The sequence below is a fragment of the Moschus berezovskii genome, chromosome 20, assembly GCF_049115385.1.
Source record: "Moschus berezovskii isolate FMDL1 chromosome 20, NW_MosBer_1.0, whole genome shotgun sequence".
Classification (NCBI taxonomy): Eukaryota; Metazoa; Chordata; class Mammalia; order Artiodactyla; family Moschidae; genus Moschus; species Moschus berezovskii.
In genome coordinates, this window is record NC_142479.1 from 60,949,956 (window position 1) to 60,971,953 (window position 21,998).

Consider the following 21,998-nt stretch of genomic DNA (forward strand, 5'->3'; position numbering starts at 1 on the left):
TTTTTCCCCCCATTTTGTAAAGGGTGGGTGAGAGTGCAGTCATGGGCCAGCATGAGTTCAAGAACTGGCAATTGAGGGTCACTTCCTTAAGAAATTCAGCTAGTAAGTGGCAGAGCCAGAGGTCTCAAAACAGGTGACACTTTCATTATCTGTTGGGACTATCCATCTACCTCCGAGCCATGCATTTCTTCTGTCATTCACTAGTGCAGGGAACGATGCTCATGCCAAGGAAATCATGAATCACTTTTCTCCATGTCTTTCTTACTATCTCTCTTTCCTCTGGCTGTTTTTTGTTTGTTTTTGTTCTTGGCTGTACTACACTGCATGTAAGATCCCATCCAGGGATGAGTGGAAGTGTAGGGTCTTAACCATTGGATTGTCAGGGAAGTCCCAACCTTTGGCTGTTTTGATTAAAACTAAACACTCAGGACTTCCCTGGTGGTCTAGTGGTTAAGAATCCTCCTGCCAGTGCAATGGACATGGATTTGATCCCTGGTCTGGGAAGATTCCCACATGCCTTGGAGCAACTAAGCCCCTGTGCCAAAACTACCAAAACCTTTGCTCTAGAGCCCGTGCTCCACAACAAGAGAAGCCACTGCAGGGGGAAGCCTGTGTACCGCAACTAGAGAGTAGCCCTCACTCTGAACAACTAGAGAAAGCCTGCAAGCAGCCAATGAAGACCCAGCACAGCCCAACATAAAATAAATAAGAGTAAATGAATCTTTAAAAGAGACTCAGTCTTTTTAAAATTAAAGTAAAAAATACTCAGTCTTTTTTCTTTAATAACAAAAAATAAACCCCTGTTTATTTTTTATCTTGCTTTTCCCCCCTTTTAAAACTTTTTATTTTGTATTGGGGTATAACCGATTAACAATGTTACAGTTTCAGGTGAATAGTGAAGGGACTCAACCATACATACACATGGATCCATTCTCCCCTAAACTCCCATCCCATCCAGGCTGCCACATAACATTGAGGAGAGCTCCATGTGCCATACAGGAGATCCTTGTTGGTTATCCATTTTAAATATAGCAGTGTAAACACTCTTAAACCTGACTGAGCTCAGCTAACCATTTTCTTCTCATGACAGTTTGATCTGTTTGCCATTGAGGAAAATGATCCATATGAAAATACTAACACAATGACACTATAGACTTCTTTTTTAGTGTAAGCAACGATGCTAGAGGCTCTTAGGACAAGAAGGAATTAAATGATTTTATCAAGCCAGTGAGACTGTCCAATCTGAGTAATATAGTTTGAATGTATGCCTTTCTAGTTTCAAGGTCTTTCTATAAGGGATCAGATCACAGACTACGAGGAAAAGCCTCACCCTCCATCGATAATTACCATCATCTCTTTAATACCGCATTTCTAGAAATTGTTCTATTATAGTGAACTACCACAAGTAGAGCAGTCAAGCTATTTACAATACAAGCAAAACTTAATAATGTAAAGTGACTATGAAGGCATTTTAAATTACATTCATATTCTTGAACAAATGAGAACATTCAAATTATTGCACTGTATATAACTATATAATGGCATATATTTAAATATTTCTGATTCTGAATTATTCCTCTATTTTTTAAATTACATTAATAAGATGAGAAGTACAAGGGAAGTTCCAATTACTCCTCTGATCTTAGGCTGAACATTTTTAAATGATTAAATGAAACTTACTGTGTATTCTGGTCCCAGATGTTCATTTGGGCAAGAGGGAAAAGAAAAAAGAGAAAATGATGATTAAGACCACACTTATATGCAATATAAAACCACAGAACTAACAAATATCGCTGAATTATAATTACTAAAAATGTGGCAAAGAAACCATCTGAGAATTAAACTTTCATAAATACTAAGTGTCTCCATGTTTGTTCTTGAAACTCTTTCATACGATACTTCTGCGGTTCGGTTAGATAAGGAGTGTAAGACAAGATTCAATTAGCCTATAGGCTTGTGGCTAATTAAAAACTAAAGGGTTGGCCTTAGAAAAGCAGAATTAAAGACTGATAATTCCAGTAGAGCATTTCATTAACCCCAAAGGAAATCTTTTAAGTGGAAAAGCAGCTTTTAAAACCAATAAAAAGAGCTTGTTAGGCTGATATTCAAATGGGACCTTGAATTTTCATGTGTTTGAGGTCAGGAACCAAAATTTTTTGGCCAGTTTCTAGCTCAGCATCAACATTTTGAGTGTCGTTATCACTCCACAAGTTGAGGAGGAAACTGATTTTCATATTATCTGATTGCAAAGGAAGTGGTTTGGAGCAGAGAGACCCAATGAACCTTTTATATAAATTATAAAAATAGTCAAGGTTCATTCTGTGCTTGTGTGTGGGGGAAAGAGTGTCTGTAATGCAAAGAAGTCAAAATAAACAACTTGATTATGAACAAACCACCCCTTAAAATTACTGGGGATTACTGAGAAAAGAGGGAGAAATAAGGATAATGAAACCTCCAGAAATGTCGCTAAGAGCTTCCTTTTTCTTCTCCATATGCTATTTACAATGATCACTTGAAGAAGGAAGATAGAATAGTTTAGCTTAACCCCTACAACCTCCTGCAAGGAAGAGTGTTGACTCAAAAGTATGGAGACAAAGGGTCAGGGAGGTGTCACAGGCTCCAGTGAGACCCTACTGGGATAATCCACGCTCAGTCAGTGAGATCTGAATCCCCTGATGTCCTTGCATGGTTGCTTGTGACATACGGGGTATACAAGGACTTACCTGTAATTGTGTAGGGATAATAGTTCCATGCTTTCTCTGTTACATAAAATATTTTGGGAACAACAGCTCTAGCCCAACTAGGCAGTTTGCTAAGAGGAAAGAAAGAAAAACGACAATTAGAGTCTGTGCACTGCCTCACCCTGCTACCATATCTTTCCAGAGAAATTGACTGCTAGAGAAATCAGAGGACTTCTATTTCTGCTCTTCTCTCCACAGCAACTTGGTCCCTATCTCCCTGGTCTTCATCATTGTTAAACTGTCCTCTGTTCGTGTTAGTATTTAGGACACGTAGGATGACCATAGACAATAGAAGGCAGGAAAGAGGTACAGAACAGATTGGTTCCCCAGAAGGAACCAACGCTGTCAATACCTTGATTTTAGACTTCTGACCTCCATCCTGGGAGAGGATTAACGTGTGTTGTCTTAAAGCCATCCAGTTCACCGCAATTTGTTACTGCAGCCCCAGGAAACGAAGGCAACGACAGAGCCATTTCTCTGGAACAGGGACCCGGGCAGCCGTTTGCAAAAGACATTCTCAAAACAAGGAAAACCCAAAGGCACAGGTCCCAAGACCGTTAGTAACCAAGGACTAATTAAGTTTTGCTTTGCTTCATTCTGTTTTCCTTCTGAGGCAAACTTCACAGCTTTCTGCACGCCCAGAAAATTCCTTATATATTCCTGTAATATGTTTGGATGATTTCATTTCCCCCCACACTCTACTCTGGGGCTTTCTGTTTTTCTGGTTGCTACTATCCTGTTTCTTTCCTGTGCTGGTGCCTACAGCTAAGTGTCTGGGACACCAACGTCTAGCAGTACATCAGACCCAGAGAGAGGATGCAGACTCTTGGCAGCTGGCAATAGAAAACATCAAGAAGCAGTTGTGAATTGCAAGCTGATCTAGCTAAGAGAGTGGGGACATCAAGGTCAGTTCAGTCAGTTAGTTCAGTTGCTCAGTCGTGCCCGACTCTTTGCAACCCCATGAATCACAGCACGCCAGGCCTCCCTGTCCATCACCAACTCCCGGAGTTCACTCAAACTCACGTCCATCGAGTCGGTGATGCCATCCAGCCATCTCATTCTCTGTCGTCCCCTTCTCCTCCTGCCCCCAATCCCTTCTAGCATCAGTCTTTTCCAGTGAGTCAGCTCTTCGCATGAGGTGGCCAAAGTATTGGAGTTTCAGCTTTAACATCAATCCTTCCAATGAACACACAGGACTGATCTCCTTCAGTAATAAACCCCAAATCCCCCTCTTGGACACGGGGTTTAAATGACATCCAGAGCCAGTAAAATACTGTGCACCTTGTATGTCTTCCCAAATTGCTTCTCTTCTGACAGTATCCAGGACCTGCTTTTTAAAACACAAATACGCATTTTTGATGGTTGGCCAGACCTAACTCAAAGGAAGCTCTGGGCCATTTATCACAGTTAAAATAAGTGGGGAAATCAGAGTCCCCCCCTGAAGCCGGGTGGGCATCAGATGAAGGCCACCGTTCACAGGTGCGCTGTGAGGGGTGTGCAGAGCAGTATTATAATTCACAGAACAGTTCTTTTTGCTGCTGTAATGCAGAATGTCTCACTTTCATAAAGTCGTTTCTGCAGTAACTGCTCATTTACGTTCCCTCTGCTCCACTAGGAAGGAAGAGGCTTGCTTCCCAATAGAGGATTTTACAGCTTTCGCCTAGGATTTATTCTTTCAGTCACTGAAGCTGGAGGGTAACTGGGATTCACGTTGAGAGTGGCAAAGTAGTGCTGGGCTGGCTTGTGGGAAGTGGTCACGATCACTCGGTCCGCCGGGTCCCCTCCTGCTTGCCCCCACACCTCAGCGTGATATGCCATTGTGTCATACAAGGAGATGTTGATTCTACTCATAGGCAAATTGGTTTCTTGAGCTTTCAATGGATTGAAATGGGATTGTAGAAGTTCCCCAAGGTAAGCCAGGCACTGTTCAGCTTAGACCAAGTACTTTTGTCTGCCTTCAAGCGTTAGAAACCATTCTCCACTGTTCTGTCTACACTGCACACCCCCCACACCCCGGACTCACCAGCCTCTTGATAGTACTTTGGGGTCCAAGTCTTCCCCTCTCCATAACTCATTCCCTGTATCATTTAAAAAGCCTCCCATCAGAACCATATTCCTAAGCAACAATCATTTTCTGGAAGGAAGATGACAAACACCAATCATTTTCCATTCATGTTGAGACTTGTCCTATTTGTAAATGATCAGGACTACAGGCTTACCCTTTCCAAGGCTATACCCTTTCCAAGGCACCCTAAAACAACATTTAGCCAAGATGGCTAATATGATTTTATGTGACTCTTCTACACAGCCTGGGAAACAGGCCCTCCTGGTATAAGCCATTTATTAGGCCAGGCACAAGAGGCATTGGAACAAATTCCATGATATGCCATTTAAATATTTTTAAGCCTACTACAGACCTTCTCTTAGCCCCTGACTTCCCCAGAGCACATCATTACTCAAATTGTTTTTGTCTGAGAAAGTAAAATTCATTTTTCCCTGCAGCAATGATTTATCAGGGCTGCAAAGGAAATGGAATTAAATTAGACTCCACTGCTGCTGTCTCTTTTATGATGTATGCTGCCACACAGCCTACAATTCCAAGGAGAAGCCTGTCACTCAAACTTGCTACCTGGCGTCAAACAAGAATCTCTCTGCTGGAGAGATTCTCTCTCTGTTCATGACTTGAACCAGGTTCTCTTGGTCTACTGGCAGAGATCAAACCTCCCAAAATCATCTCACCAAGGCTCAGGCTTTAGAGACACTGAGTAAAAAGATAAAATTCTAAAATATCACACTTCTCTAAAACCTTTGTCCATGTCTCCCAAGGATAGACTTTTTATATTGTTTCATTTCTTACATCTTTACTTTGTATGAAATAGAACATATCAATGACAGCCAGGTGGTCAACTTGACCCAGGTTACGTGGGACTGTCCTGGTTTTAGCAGTGAAAGGTCCTACATGCTAAATTCCTTGATCATGAACAAAATGGGAAGCCGGTCGATCATTCTAGAGCAGTGGTTCTCATTTCAATAGGAAAGAGGTGAGGGAATTTCCCTCGCCAGGGGCAATTTGGCAAACTCTGGAGACATCTTCAGTCGTGAGAGCTATGGGGTGGGGATGGGGAGCGATGCTGATCTGGCACCTAGTAGGAAATCAAACTACCACACAATTGCAGTCATCTCACACGCTGGTAAAGTAATGCTCAAAATTCTCCAAGCCAGGCTTCAGCAATACGTGAACCGTGAACTTCCAAATGTTCAAGCTGGTTTTAGAAAAGGCAGAGGAACCAGAGATCAAATTGCCAACATCGGCTGGATCATCAAAAAAGCAAGAGAGTTCCAGAAAAACATCTATTTCTGCTTTATAGACTACGCCAAAGCCTTTGACTGTGTGGATCACAACAAACTGTGGAAAATTCTGAAAGAGATGGGAATAAATACCAGACCACCTGATCTGCTTCTTGAGAAACCTATATGCAGGTCAGGAAGCAACAGTTAGAACTGGACATGGAACATCAGACTGGTTCCAAATAGGAAAAGGAGTACGTCAAGGCTGTATATTGTTACCCTGCTTATTTAACTTATATGCAGAGTATATCATGAGGAAAGCTGGGCTGGAAGAAGCACAAGCTGGAATCAAAATTGCCAGGAGAAATATCAATAACCTCAGATATGCAGATGATACCACCCTTATGGCAGAAAGTGAAGAGGAACTAAAAAGCTTCTTGATGAAAGTGAAAGAGGACAGTGAAAAAGTTGGCTTAAAGCTCAACATTCAGAAAACTAAGATCATGGCATCTGGGAATGGGATCTATTTCCTTCATGGGAAATAGATGTGGAAACAGTGTCAGACTTTATTTTTTTGGGCTCCAAAATCACTGCAGATGGTGACTGCAGCCATGAAATTAAAAGACGCTTACTCCTTGGAAGGAAAGTTATGACCAACCTAGACAGCATGTTAAAAAGCAGAGATATTACTTTGCCAACAAAGATCTGTCTAGTCAAGGCTATGGTTTTTCCAGTGGTCATGTATGGATGTGAGAGTTGGACTATAAAGAAAACTGAGCAGAGAAGAATTGATGCTTTTGAACTGTGGTGTTGGAAAAGATTCTTGAGAGTCCTTGGACTGCAAGGAGATCCAACCAGTCCATTCTAAAGGAGACCAGTCCTGGGTGTTCATTGGAAGGACTGATGCTGAGGCTGAAACTCCAATACTTTGGCCACCTCATGCAAAGAGTTGACTCATTGGAAAAGACCCTGATGCTGGGAGGGATTAGTGGCAGGAGAAGGGGACGACAGAGGATGAGGTGGCTGGATGGCATCACCAACTCAGTGCACATGAGTTTGGGTGAACTCTGGGTTGTTTGGTGATGGACAGGGAAGCCCAGTGTGCTACAATTCATGGGGTTGCAAAGAGTCGGACATGACTGAGTAACTGAACTGAACTGAGGAAGAGGCTGAGGATGCCCCAGGGCAGGCATAATCTGAATTTACCTCAGGTTAAGAATGTTTATCTACTTCATGAAGAGTTTTTGGAACTGAATCCTAAACCATCTCTCCCTTCTATCGCTTTACAATCCAGATTATCACCAAATTCTCCAGCATATCTAACCTCATTTTGCAATTTATGTTCATTCGGGAATATTTTTTGGCTTCAGGGGTTCTTGAACATCATCAGGCCAAATGTGGTCCAAATGGAGTCTAATTTCATTTTCTCAACAGGGGTCAGAATTATGACAGTCTCAACTAGACACTTTGAACTTAAACATTCCAGGCAGGGAGTCCTTCTGAGTTCACAAAATAATAGTGCTTTGGGAAGAATTTCCTGGGGTCCAGTGGTTGGGATTAGGCATGTTCACTGCCAGGCCTGGGTTCCATCCCTGGGTGGAGAACTAAGATCTTAAAAGTCGTGTGGTGCAGCCAAAACCCCCACCCCAAAACCAACCAACACACAAACAAAAAGAACAGTGTGTCACACAAGATTTTCTGCCAAACTACATATCTGAAAGTAGCCACTATCTATGCTAAGATTAGGCTCAAAGAACTGCAGTTCATTTAAGTGATTTTTTAAAAATAATTGTATTTATTTATTTACGGTTGCACTGGGTCTTCACTGGTGCGTGCGGGCTTTCTGTGGCCGCAGTGAGCTAGGGCTACTCTTCGTTGCCGTGCACGGGCTTCTCATTGTGGAGGCTTCTCCTGTGGTGCCGCACAAGCTCTAGGCTCGTTGGCTTCAGATTTGTGATGCACCAGCTTAGCTGTTCTGTGGCATGTGGATTCTTCCTGGACCAGCGATTAAACCCATGTCCCCGGCATTGGCACGTGGATTCTTATCTACTCTACCATCAGGGAAGTCCCACTGAAGTGTTTCTTAAAAGGTCTTAGCTACCTTCCTATCTCCATTTCCCACTGGTCTAGGACGGATATTCTGATCTTTTCTTTTTTGTGCCCACATCTGACATTTGACAGTCATTTGATAATAATCAGTTGTCCCTCTCCAGTTGTGTGTACAGTGATTTCTGAGGTCTTTAAATTTCTTTTCCGCTGCTATGACTTACTCATTTACTTCTTAATGCATTATCTTCGGGCTGATCTTTTCGTTCTGATCTTAATGTAATTCTTTATACCGCAGCAAAGAGATGAACAGAGTTTCTAGACTAGAGCCATTACCTGTGAGAGATAAGGCTGTTGGGGCATCACCCACAGAAGTTCCTTGAACTTGGACAGGGCTGCCACTCTTCCTATAAAAGGACAGTATGTTCTGGATTCTGGGAAAAGAAGCCTACCTTGTGTCAGTTCTTGGAAGGCTCTGTGTGTGAACAGTGTTAGGGTAATGTGGCAGGGGTGCTGGGGAGCGCCTAGGGGAGTCGACCACATGTGTGAGCATCACTGGGTAGGAGCGTGGCAGAATCAAGGTGGAAATTGCTTAACAGAATGACCTTGAAGACCCTAACCTGGCCGAGACATCCTGCTTCTGTGGTTTTTCCATGGGAGTAGTCAAAGGGACAGAAGGCATGGGGCCCAGCAGCATGAGAATGCCTGATGTGTTCTTAAGGATTGAGATGGGGATGAAATGAAGAGCATGGACTGAAAGGTACGCCTGAAAAAGAGCCCTTACGTGCTCCATTTTTTCCTATATATATTAAAAATACTATTATTTAATATTATATTCAATAGACATGAACATTTATTTAGGATATATGACTAAACACTCTAAAATACAAAATGTTCTTATATAGATGGCTATTGTGTACTGCCTGTTACCCATAACTAGAATGCAAGTCACACCAGGGTACAGATCTTTGTCCTGTTCACTGCTGCTCCCCCAGCCAGCACCTAAAATGATGACTGGCACACAGCAAGTGCTTAATAAATATTTTCTGAATGAATGAAGATCATCTCTGGATATTCAGAAATCAATAATAACCATGAAGAGTCTTTCAAAATAGCATGGAAATAAGCTCTTAGGCCAGACTCTCTGGTTCCAACCCTTGCTCTATGATCTGTTGCCTGGGCAGTGGGCTCTCCCACTGCCACATGAACTGTGGCTCTAGGCTCTTACTTTGGCAGAAGATCTGGGAGAACAGGAAGAAAAAATGAGAAAGAAAGACCCAAGCCACAGCATCAAGGCTCTACCAATGAGCTGGTAGGTAAAATGACCATCTGGTGGCTTTGCTTATCCAGTTAAACAAGATTCATGGCTTAGGGAAGCTGCCCCCTCTCCTACCCACAGTCACTAGAAGCCAGAAGAGGTTGCCCTGGAAGGCAAGAGCCATGTAGTGGGGGAAAGGTCTTCACCATGCAAATCATTTCAAGCATTAAGCGGAATCACCGTTAGAAGCTGGCAACCCTCCCTGACTGGCAGCTGCCAGCACAGCCTAATTAATCCAGCAGCCGTAGTGGAGAAGAACATGACACTTCATGACTGATAAACAAGCCTAAAAATAGGCTCCATCTATTCTCCAATTCCCCTCCGCCCCCATCTGCTTCTCTCCCCCAATGAGTTTCAGTGAGAGGGGACTGGAGTGAAGCTAGGAATGAGGTGAAAACGAAAGGGGACAAAAGAAAAGCTCCATCCTTGTATGATTCTGGATGACAGGTTTTATTTAGAATCACTATTCCAGATTAGTATCTTGACTCTTTTCCCCAGATGCCAGTTGAAATCAGGATTTTTGCAGACAAGCCAAGAAACACCACTTCTTTGGTTGACTGACCTGGACTGAAGGCCCAAGGACAACCACCAAATGTACTAATGTATTAGTACTAATGTAATGTTCTAAATGCATTAGGGCAGCCACCCAAATGTACTGCACACAACAGTGTATCAGACACCACAGGAAGCGCCAGAGAATGGAGTAACCCCACAATCCAGGGAGCTAAGTGACAAGAACTAAAAGGATAAATGGCATTTGAAAAAGACACTATACTCAATTTAAAAATGGGCAAAGGATTTCAATAGACATGTCTTCGAAGAAGACATATAAATGGCTAATGAGCACATGAAAAGATGCTCATATCATTAGTTATTAGGGAAATGCCAATCAAAACCCAAACAAGATACCACTTCACACCTACTAGGATGGCTGTAATAAAAAAGACAGACAATAACAAGTGTTGGTGATTATACAGAGAAATTGGAACCCTCATACATTGCTGGAGGGAGTGTAAAAGGGTACAGTCACTTTGGAAAACAGTCTGGAAGTCCCTCTCCCCACTCACTAGCAGCTGGGCTTGACCTGGAAACTCAATGGGATGTTTATGCCTGGAATTTTATTTTATTTTATTTGTCCATACTGTGCATCTTGTGGGATATCAGTTCACCAACCAGGGATTTAACCTGATCCATGGCAGTGAAAGCCTGGAATCCTAACCACTAGACCACCAGAGTTATTCCCTATGTTTGGTATTTTAGAACAAAGGCTAGAAAGAAAAAATGGACAGTTCAGGCCTACCCATGGCAGCCATGATGGTAATGGCAAAATGAAAAGGTCAGTTTCACTAAAGATGGTTGTAATCATTGTTGCTCTTGGCTTCTTGTAGCTGCCCTGACCTGATAGCTATCCAATCTCAAGCCTCCAGATAATTCTGTGGACCACTAACATCCTTCCATGAAATGCCCTTTCTGATCAAGAAAGACCCAGAGAGGAGGCCCTGATGACAGACACTGAGCACTTCCAGTGCTCCAAACAGTTGCTCTGGGTAATAAATCGATAAAGCAGTTTCTGAATGTGATTCGTCTTGCCATACAAGTTGATGTAAAGAAGGGAATCCATTCCCTTTGCCAGATCATGAATTCAGGTCCATAGGACATTGATATTGCTCTGAGTAAGTTATTAGGTGAGCACTGGAACAACTTAGTAACTTCCAGTCCAACTTTTAGAACCCACATACCTGTGGTCAGTGAGGGGGTCCACAACATGCTACAGTGACATCAGGATTATTTTTGAGCTGAAGACATTTGAGAATCCAACAGTTGCAGGAAGACATTTTTTCTGAATTCTGCTTATCCTCATAAAAACAGAGCCTCCCAAAAGAATTCAACTGTCATAAATCCCCTCTCCAGGAGTTCTGCAACCAGAGGAGATTGACTCCTATCACCAGAGACAAGAAGGAAGCACCAGGACAAGAAAGTGCCTAAACAGACATTGTCACAAAGCTATCTTCTCTCTCATCCGTTCTCCTGAGGCCCCATTTATTTTTCATACAAGACACTTCTTTTCCCATAAGTCCCTTTTCTCTCCCTCCCCTATTAAAATGGTATATAAGCCCCCAGTTCTAACCACTCCTTTGAGTCATATTTTTCTGGATGCTCTTGCCTATGTACATGGATAAAAACATGTCTTTTCTCCTGTTAATCTACCAGTTTCAGTTTAATTTGCAGGACCCGAATCACCAATACTAAGTGGATTACAAACAGCTGAGAAAAAAGAATTGAAAGGCAAAGAAGAAAAGGAAAGATATACCCATTTGAATGCAGAGTTCCAAAAAATAGCAAGGAGAGATAAGAAAGTCTTCCTACGTGAACAAAGCAAAGAAGTAGAGGAAAACAACAGAATGGGAAAGACTAGAGATCTCTTCAAGAAAATTAGAGATACCAAGGGAACATTTCATGCAAAGATAGGCACAATAAAGGAAAGAAACGGTATGGACCTAACAGAAGCAAAGGATATTAAGAAGAGGTGGCAAGAATACACAGAAGAACTGTACAAAAAAAGGTCTTAATGACCCAGATAACCATGATGGTGTGATCACTCACTGAGAGTCAGAAATCCTGGAATGCAAAGTCAAGTGGGCCTTAGGAAGCATCACTACGAACAAAGCTAGCAGAGGTGATAGAATTCCAGCTGAGTTATTTCAAATCATAAAAGACGATGTTAAAGTGCTGCAGAAGGGAAAGGAAATCCACTCCAGTGTTCTTGCCTGGAGAATCCCACGGATGGAACGGCCTGGAGGGCTACTGTCCATGGGGTTGCACACAGTCGGACATGACTGAAGTGACCTAGCACAATATGCCAGGAAATTTGGAAAACTCAGCAGTGGCCACAGGATTGGAAAAGGTCAGTTTTCATTTCAATGGTAAAGAATGTTCAAACTACTGCACAATTGTACTCATTTCACGTGCTAGCAAGGTCATGCTCAAAATCCACCAAGCTATGTTTCAACAGTATGTGACCCGAGAACCTCCAGATGTACAACCTGGATTTAGAAAAGGCAGAGGAACCAGAGATCAAATTGTCAACATCCACTGGATCATAGAAAAAGCAAGAGAATTCCAGAAAAACATCTACTTTTGCTTCATTGACTACCCTAAAGCCTTTGACTGTGTGGATCACAACAAACTGTGGCAAATTCTTAAAGAGATGAGAATACCATACCACCTTACCTGCCTCCTGAGAAATCTGTATGCAGGTCAAGAAGCAACAGTTAGAACCAGACATGGTACAACAGACTGGTTCAAAATTGGGAAAGGAGTGTATCAGGGCTGTGTATTGTCACCCTGTTTATTTAACTTACATGCAGAGTACATCAAGCAAAATGCCAGGCTGGATGAAGCAAAAGCTGGAATCAAGATTGCTGGGAAAAATATCAATAACCTCAGATATGCAGATGACACCATCTTTATGGCAGAAAGTGAAGAGGAACTAAAAAGCCTTCTGATGAAGGTGAAAGAGGAGAGTGAAAAAGTTGGCTTAAAACTCAACATTTAAAAACTAAGATCATGGCATCTGGTCTCATCACTTCATGGCACACAGATGGGGAAACAATGCAAAAAGTGACAGATTTTATTTTCTTGGGCTCCAAAATCACTGTGGATGGTGACTTCAGCCATGAAATTAAGACGCTTGCTCCTTGGAAGAAAAGCTTGCCCTAGACCTAGACAGCGTATTAAAAAGCAGAGACATTACTTTGCTGACATAGGTTCGTCTAGTCAAAGCTATGATTTTTCCAATGGTCATGTATGGATGTGAGAGTTGGACCATAAAGAAAGCTTAGCATCCAAGAACTGATGCCTTCGAGCAATGGTGTTGGAGAAGACTCTTGAGAGTCCCTTGGACTGCAAGGAGAATCCTAAAGAAATCAACTAATATTCATTGGAAGGACTGATACTGAAGCTGAAGCTCCAATACTTTGGCCACCTGATTCAAAGAACGGACTCACTGGAAAATACCCTGATGCTGGGAAAGATTGAAGGCAGGAGGAGAAGGGGACGACAGTGGATGAGATGTCTGGATGGCAACACCAACTCAATGGACATGAGTTTGAGCAAGCTCCAGGAGATGGTGAAGAACAGGGAAGCCTGGTGTGCTGCAGTCCATGGGGTCGCAAGGAGTCAGACGTGACTGAGCAACTGAACAACAAAAAGTGGATAGAAGAAAAGATTTTCCTCCTTGACACCACTCTAAAGATGGACAGCTGGACTTACAAATAATGAAGTCAGTTGACCTAGGCCCTACTTTGATCGGAATACAAGGACCATGTCTTATTTATTAAAAGATTCTCTTTAATACCAGAACAATTTGTTACACATTGTCAACTTCAATAAATATTCAATGAATGAATTACAATTATAAAGCAGCCTCACCATAATGAGAGTCCCATGACCTCTACCTGCCGGACATGTGTTAGCCTGAGGTGGGGTAACTCTTAGTTTGTAATTACAAAGTAGTGAAAGTGTTTGTTGCTCAGTCACGTCCTATTCTTTGAGACCCTGTGGACTGTAGCCCACCAGGCTCCTCTGTCCATGGGATTTCCCAGGCAAGAATACTGGAGTGGGGTGCCATTTCCTCCTCCAGGGGATCTTCCCGACCCAGGGATCAAACTTGGCTCCCCTCCATTGCACATGGATTCTTTACAGTCTGAGCCACCAGGGAAGACAGTTTACTTTTATGATTACGAAAATATGTATTTTATAGTTATGTCACATATCAATTTTTTTCTTTTTGTTACTAAACCATAATCTTCCTGGTTCTGAGATAAAATAATGGACTTACTTAGATTTGGGCAAAAGGAGCTAAAAGTACCTCTTTTCCCTGTGCCTTGTTGGTTACTCATTTATGTAGGCTGGAGGAGAGTTGGAGTAATGTCTGAAACATACTTCAAGCATAGAAAATTAGGATTCAAACGGATCTGAAATGCTATTTTAACCACCTACTTGATGTCTGAATCTGCCCGAGAAGTGAGTATCCTACCTATGCTCAAACACCCCCAGCAACAGCATAATGTACTATATAAATCACCCTACTATGTTTTCTGATGGTTTGAATACTTAGATTTCTTCCTTAAACTGAGCCTAAATCTTTCTCCTGGCATTCTCACTCACTGATCTTAGTCTAACTGGTCCTCTTGAGGTCATACAGAATAGTGAAGTGAGTGAAGTCGCTCAGTCGTGTCCGACCCTTAGTGACCCCATGGACTGCAGCCTACCAGGCTCCTCCGTCCATGGGATTTTCTAGGCAAGAGTACTGGAGTGGCTTGCCATTGCCTTCTCAATACATGGGCCTAATTATTCTTCCACCTGATCACACCATTATATGCCCTCATACAGCTTTTCCAGGTTAAATGTCCTTGGCTTCCTCCAGTATTCTTCACATCACTGGGGTTTCTAATCCTAAGATTCATATGAAGAATTTTGGAAAAGTTCAGTAAGTAGGAGAGACTTACCGTACCAGACATCAAGACTATAAAGCTATAGTAATCGGGAATTTTAGGATTATATCCTTAAATTCTATCTAAAAACAACCTTATTGGCATTTTAATTAGATCTACCTTAAATTTATAACAGACCTGAAAATTGATTGGAACTTTATAATGCAGCATGTCCCATTCATGAATACTCTCATTTGTCCAGGTTTTTTAAAAATGTCCTCTGTTAATTGTTCATATTTTCTCCAAAAAGATTTTGTGTATCTGTAGATATTTTTACTGGGTACCTTAAGTTTCCTTTTCTCTTATAAATGGAATTTTTAAAACTTATTTTTTCCATTTATTGCTCCCACTGTGTAACAGTGCTATTGATTTTTCTATTATGAATTTTATACCCAGCAATCTTGTCAAATTCAAATATTAATATTAATGAACAAAAATCTGATCAAGTCATGAATTATTATTACTATTATACTCTGAAGTATTTGATTTGCTAAAGTTTCATATAGGATTTTCATGTCTACATTCTTAATTGAAATTTATCTGTAAGTTTCCCATTGTAATGTTATTGCTCAGATTTGTTATCAAGATTCATGTAGTAGGCACTATTTGTTGCCTTCTCAGCCATCACCACATGTTTCTCATCCCCGTTCTTAGAAACACCTTGAATATCTTACCCTTTTTAATCACGGAGGAAAACCTCACATCTCATTGGCTGGAACTAGGTTACATGCCATCCCTAGCTGCAAAGGTGGCTGGGAAATTAAGTATCTTATCTCACATTTCAACCCATTAAATGCTTAGAAACGTTTTTATTTCTATATATTGTGGGAGTTCACTTATTATTTTCAGTTCAGCTCAGTCACTCAGTTGTGTCTGACTCTTTGAGACCCCATGAATCGCAGCATGCCAGGCCTCCCTGTCCATCACTAACTCCCAGAGTCCACCCAAGCTCATGTCCATCGAGTCGATGATGCCATCCAGCCATCTCATCTTCTGTCGTCCCCTTCTCCTCCTGCCCTCAATACTTCCCAGCATCAGGGTCTTTTCCAATGAGTCAGCTCTTCACCTCAGGTGGCCAAAGTACTGGAGTTTCAGCTTCAACATCAGTCCTTCTAATGAACACCCAGGACTGATCTCCCTTAGGATGGACTGGTTGGATCTCCGTGCAGTTCAACGGACTCTCAAGAGTCTTCTCCAACACCACAGTTCAAAAGCATCAATTCTTCAGCGCTCAGATTTCTTTATAGTCCAACTCTCACATCCATACATGACCACTGGAAAAACCATAGCCTTGACTAGACGGACCTTTGTTGGCAAAATAATGTCTCTGCTTTTTAATATGCTGTCTAGGTTGGTCATAACTTTTCTTCCAAGGAGTAAGAGTCTTTTAATTTCATGGCTGCAACCACCAACTGCAGTGATTCTGGAGCCCAGAAAAATAAAGTCAGCCACTGTTTCCACTGTTTCCCCATCTATCTGTCATAAAGTGATGGGATTGGATGTCAAGATCTTAGTTTTCTGAATGTTGAGTTTTAAGCCAACCTTTCACTCTCCTCTTTCACTTTCATCAAGAGGCTCTTTAGTTCTTCTTCACTTTCTGCCATAAGGGTGGTGTCATCTGCATATCTGAGGTTACTGATATTTCTCCCGGCAATCTCGATTCCAGCTTGTGCTTCCTCCAGCCCAGTGTTTCTCATGATGTACTCTGCATATAAGTTAAATAAGCAGGGTGACAATATACAACCTTGACGTACTCTTTTTCCTATATGGAACCAGTCTGTTGTTCCATGTCCAGTTCTAACTGTTGCTTCTTGACCTGCATACAGATTTCTCAAGAGGCAGGTCAGGTGGTCTGGTATTCCCATCTCTTTCAGAATTTTCCACAGTTTGTTGTGATCCACACAGCCAAAGGCTTTGGCATAGCCTATAAAGCAGAAATAGATGTTTTTTGGGAACTCTCTTGCTTTTTTGATGATCCATCGGATGTTGACAATTTGATCTCTCGTTCCTTTGCCTTTTCTAAAACCAGCTTGAACATCTGGAAGTTCATAGTTCACGTATTGCTGAAATCTGGCTTGGAGAATTTTAAGCATTACTTTACTAGCGTGTGAGATGAGTGCAACTGAGTGGTTGTTTGAGCATTCTTTGGCATTGCCTTTCTTTGGGATTGGAATGGAAACTGACCTTTTCCAGTCCTGTGGCCACTGCTGAGTTTTCCATATTTGCTGGCATATTGAGTGCAACACTTTCACAGCATCATCTTTCAGGATTTGAAATAGCTCAGCTAAAATTCCATCACCTCCACTAGCTTTGTTCGTAGTGATGCTTCCTAAGGCTCACTTTACTTCACATTCCAGGACGTCTGGCTCTAGATGACTGATCACACCATCGTGATTATCTGGGTTGTGAAGATCTTTTTTGTACAGTTCTGTGTATTCTTGCCACTTTTTCTTAATATCTTCTACTTCTGTTAAGTCCCTACCATTTCTGCCCTTTATTGAGCCCATCTTTGCATGAAATGTTTCCTTGGTATCTCTAATTTTCTTGAGATCGCCAGTCTTTTCCATTCTATTGTTTTCCTCTATTTCTTTGCATTGATCGCTGAGGAAGGCTTTCTTATCTCTCCTTGCTATTCTTTGGAACTGTGCATTCAAATGGGTATATCTTTCCTTTTCTCTTTTGCTTTTCGCTTCCCGTCTTTTCACAGATATTTGTAAGGCCTCCTCAGACAGCCATTTTGCTTTTTTGCATTTCTTTTTCTTGGGGATGGTCTTGATTCCTATCTCCTGTACAATGTCACGAACCTCCATCCATAGTTCATCAGGCACTCTGTCTATTAGATCTAGTCCCTTAAATCTATTTCTCACTCCACTGTATAGTCATAAGGGATTTGATTTATGTCATACACTTATTGTTTTAGCAATTTCTTATTGTCATGCTTTGAAATCAGTCAATAGGACCTACATGATATCAATTTTCTAGTATCTGAGACTGGTTTCTGGCCTACTTTGTATTCAGTTTTTATATACTTTCATGTGTGTTTGAAAGGCATGTTGGTTCCATGGTCTATTAATATCCACTAGGTCAAGCTTGTAATTCAGTTGTTTATATCTTCTTTATGCTTGTTATTAATCAGTTGTCTACTTGCTCTATCAGTTTATTAAAGAAGTAGGTTAAAATCTCCCATTATAACTTCAGGGCACTTGTGATTTTGTCAGTGTTGCCATATCTTTGTTGTGCTAGATTCAGGTTTAGGATTTAACACATTATTGTGATCAGTGATATATTTTGATTTATCATCTGACAAACACAACTTTTTATGTTTTCTATTTACCATACTTTTTTTGTAGACTTCTCTTTGTTCTTTCTCTGCCTTCTATTGGATTGGTCATGCTTTCCAAAACTGTGCATGACCAAAACATATTATTTTACTATTCTTTTAGAGATTACTTTTACATTTTGAATAGGCATATTTGCTTTAAATTTTTAAAATTAATAAGCATGTCTTTCCTCTTTCAAGATAATATTAGCAACTTAGAGCATTTCTCTTTTACTACCCCCAGCGACTCAATGGACATGGGTTTGGTTAAACTCCAGGAGCTGGTTATGGACAGGGAGGCCTGGCATGCTGCAGTCCATGGGTTCGCAAAGAGTGGGACACAACTGAGCAACTGAACTGAACTGAACATCTTCTATTATTGTTATCTGAATTATTTAAATTCCATGAGTATATTTCCAATTACTCATTATTCATATAGTTGCAACATTCTATGTTTATTCAAATTTGTCCAGATATTTACTATTTCTTCTAGATTCCTTCCTCATTCTTCTTGGTTTCAACTTCCTTTTACTTAAAAATACTTTATTAGTACTCTATTAGCCTTTACTAGTACTTTTTGTGGCTACACTGGGTCTTCGCTGCTGTACTCGGTCTTTCTCTAGTTACAGAAAGCAGGGGCTATTCTGGTGTGTGGGCTTCCCATTGCAGTGGCTTCTCTTGTTGTAGAGCACAGGCTCTAGGACACACCAGCTCACTAGTTGCAGCTTGAGGGCTCAGTAGTTGCGACTCGCTGGCTCCAGAGCACAGATGGGCTCAGTAGTTGTGGTACACAGGCTTAGTTGCTCCCCAGCATGTGGAATCTCATGGACCAGAGATTGAACCTGTGTCCCCTGCATTGGAAGGCTGATTCTTATCCACTGTACCACCAGGGAAGTCCAGTAGTACTTTTAATTACTTAATTATTTGGTTTCAGTATGCAGAATCTTTGACCTTCATTGAAGCATGTGGGATCTAGTTTTCTGACCAGAAATTGAACTTGGGCCCCCTGCACTGGCAGCAGAGACTCAGCCACTGGGCCACCAGGGAAGTCCTAGCAGTTCTTTCAGTGTGCATCTCTGAGTAGTAAGTTTTCTCAGTCTTTGTCAAAACTTTTTTTTTTTTTGCATGATTCTTAATCACAATGCCCCATTTACAGGCACTGAGGCCTCATTTCCTGTCCCTTTATGGGAGGTAAAGGATCTGCCTGCAATGTGGGAGACCCGAGGTTCAATCCTTGGGTCGGGAAGATCCCCAGAGAAGGGAATGGCTGGCTACCCACTCTAGTATTCTTTCCTGGGAAATCCTATGGACAGAGGAGCCTGGTGTAGCCTGGTGGGCTACAGTCCATGGGGTCACAAAGAATTGGATATGATTAAGCAACTAACACTATGAGCGTGACACCCCCAACCCCTAGATGGCAGGGCCCACACTCAGTTCTGACATCCCCCAGGTTCCCGAGCATTAGCTCATCTGCTTTCCACTCCTGTTAGAGTCTCCTCCTTATTTCTAGTATCTGAGGATTTCCCTTTCTCTGGTTTGAATTCAGTTTTATATTGTTATATTTCATCCTGTGTTTGTCATACGAGGTGCAAGGGGAAGGTCAATATTAATCTTTTTAGTTATTATTACTGGAAGTCCAGATATTCTATTTATAACAAGTTTCCCTCCTACTAATGCTTATTATTCTCCTTTAAAATAAATGTCATATATTTTGATAGAGAAAACAGACATGACAGAGACAGCTGGACACCTCTTGTTCTGTTTCAGGAAAAGTTATAAAGATTTCTAATTTCTTAAATTTAGTACATAGGGAACATTCCCCAGGCAATAACTTGCGAAAATGCAATTGTCTGCTGAGAAATGGGATTTTCTGTAGGTTTCTATTTTCTTGCACTCTCCTCACTTCTCTTTGTTCTGCAGAGGTGAGTGATGCTCAATATTTTATTTACACCCTTAGCACTAAGAATGTCAAAGCAGCATATTGAGAAACCTCTCTGTGAAGGAAGCCATCCTCAGACTAGACTTGGAGCTCAGCTACCCCTGCAAATCAACAGCTGGTTGCAGGCTGAACTGGTTCCAAATCCTGGGAATTCACAGCTACTAATAGGTGAACAGGATCAATCTCATTTGCATTTCCTCATGACTCAGGAATTCCCTGGTACTGCATCCTTGGGCTGATTAAAATGTGTTGGTTTAATCAGCCCAAGGCCCTCAGTGTCAGGATTTTGGCCTGAGAGATTTTCAAACACACTAGTGACAGAACACAAACACTCCCATCAAGAAGAAATAATCCCCTTCAGCCTGTCGGAGGGTGGAGGTCATGCAAGAATGAGAGACTCCAAATATGGCTCTCTCAGGAACATCTGGTTTGTGGTCAAAGCACTGAGAATGGAGAAATATTCACACGTGTCAGTGGATAAAATGGGGACACAGTCCAACTATTATGTTGGCAGTGCTTTCTGAATAATGAGAAATGGGCCAATAAGGGAGGCCATAGATGGCAGTAGAGTATTCATGGAGAGGCTAGCAAAAACCAGAATGCCACACTGGTTCACTAATGCAGACTGCTAGTTCTAAGAAAATATACCCCATATGGCATGTGACTACAAATGTTCTGACCCAGAAAAGTAAAAGGAAGAAAATGACCTAGAGCGTGGTGCAAGGTAGGGAGAAGATCAGACAAGCCCCAATAATCAATGATGTCATTAGTGATAAGAACACAGAAAAGATTAAAAAATGTATTTTGCAAAACAGAAATGGCAGTCCTGCTCAGTGCTGGTTGATCATCCTTGAATTTTTACCCTTCCAAAGGAGAGATGACATCCTTCACCTTGGGAAGAATGGAATTACTACTGAAAGTCCAGACATCCTATTTATAACAAATTTCCCTCTTACTAATGTTTATTACTCTCCATTAAGATAAATATGAATATTTTGATAGCGAAAACAGACATGACTGAGACAGCTGGCCACTTCTTGTTCTGTTGCAGGAAAAGTTATAAACTTTCTCAAGTGGTTGAGAAATAGAAACCACCTGCATACTGTATCTCACTTTGGTCACAGGTGACTGTTAGTTTCGTCAATTCCCTTTGGGGACACTTGAGTGGTCACCTGACAGGAAGTGAAAATCTTACTGAGTTAAGACCCCAATGGTACACGACTATCTTCAGCACTTACTTCTCTACAACTTACAGGCGAAGCTGCCTCTTTCCTTCTGCTAATCCCAGAACCAAGGGAGAAGACAAAGTCCTTTAATCCTTAAGATCAGATTTCATCCTAACATGTGGTAGAAGGGTTGCGAATGGTAAGAGGAAAGTTTGTCCTGATGAAAATGCATTTGAGGACTATTTTGCAGAATGCAGGGGAGCAACTAGACTGGTGGTTTTGGAGGGCTTTCTAAGTCACCTTTTCATCCCAGACAGTCACAGCCTCTACTGGGTGCTGTGAGGCCAGGTGGGAGGGATTCCTGGGCAGGGAGGGCGCCTGGAGGTGGAGCGCCAGCTGCCAGGACTTACCTGTTGAGATATACTCGCTTCTCGGTGAACTGCCCATTGCCATGGTGAGGGTCCTCGAAGGGTTCATTCTGGACGACCTCCACCCCTTCTCCTCGGTCACTCTGTTCGTGGCTGTGCTTGCTGATCATGTACAGCTGTCCAATTCTGTACTACAAAACACATGGATACAGACAGATCAGCCCCACCACTAACTTTTAAAGACAACCCCTCCCAACGACGGTGCTGCAAGCAACTCATGGCATCAGCACTTTCTGTTGAGAAAAGAAAGCAAGCACG

At 41.8% G+C, this 21,998-nt stretch overlaps 1 protein-coding gene across 1 annotated transcript in view; it reads right to left on the minus strand.

The window, feature by feature from the left end:
- The window catches only part of PITPNC1 (phosphatidylinositol transfer protein cytoplasmic 1), a 267,578-nt gene that overhangs the window by 115,090 nt on the left and 130,490 nt on the right, over positions 1 to 21,998 (minus strand). Inside the window, exons 2-4 of the mRNA XM_055408242.2 lie at positions 21,723 to 21,871; positions 2,724 to 2,812; positions 1,681 to 1,688 (exon numbers count right to left, since the gene is read on the minus strand). Of these exons, the coding sequence (XP_055264217.1) occupies positions 1,681 to 1,688; positions 2,724 to 2,812; positions 21,723 to 21,871 (246 nt within the window). The remainder of the gene's footprint in view (positions 1 to 1,680; positions 1,689 to 2,723; positions 2,813 to 21,722; positions 21,872 to 21,998) is intronic.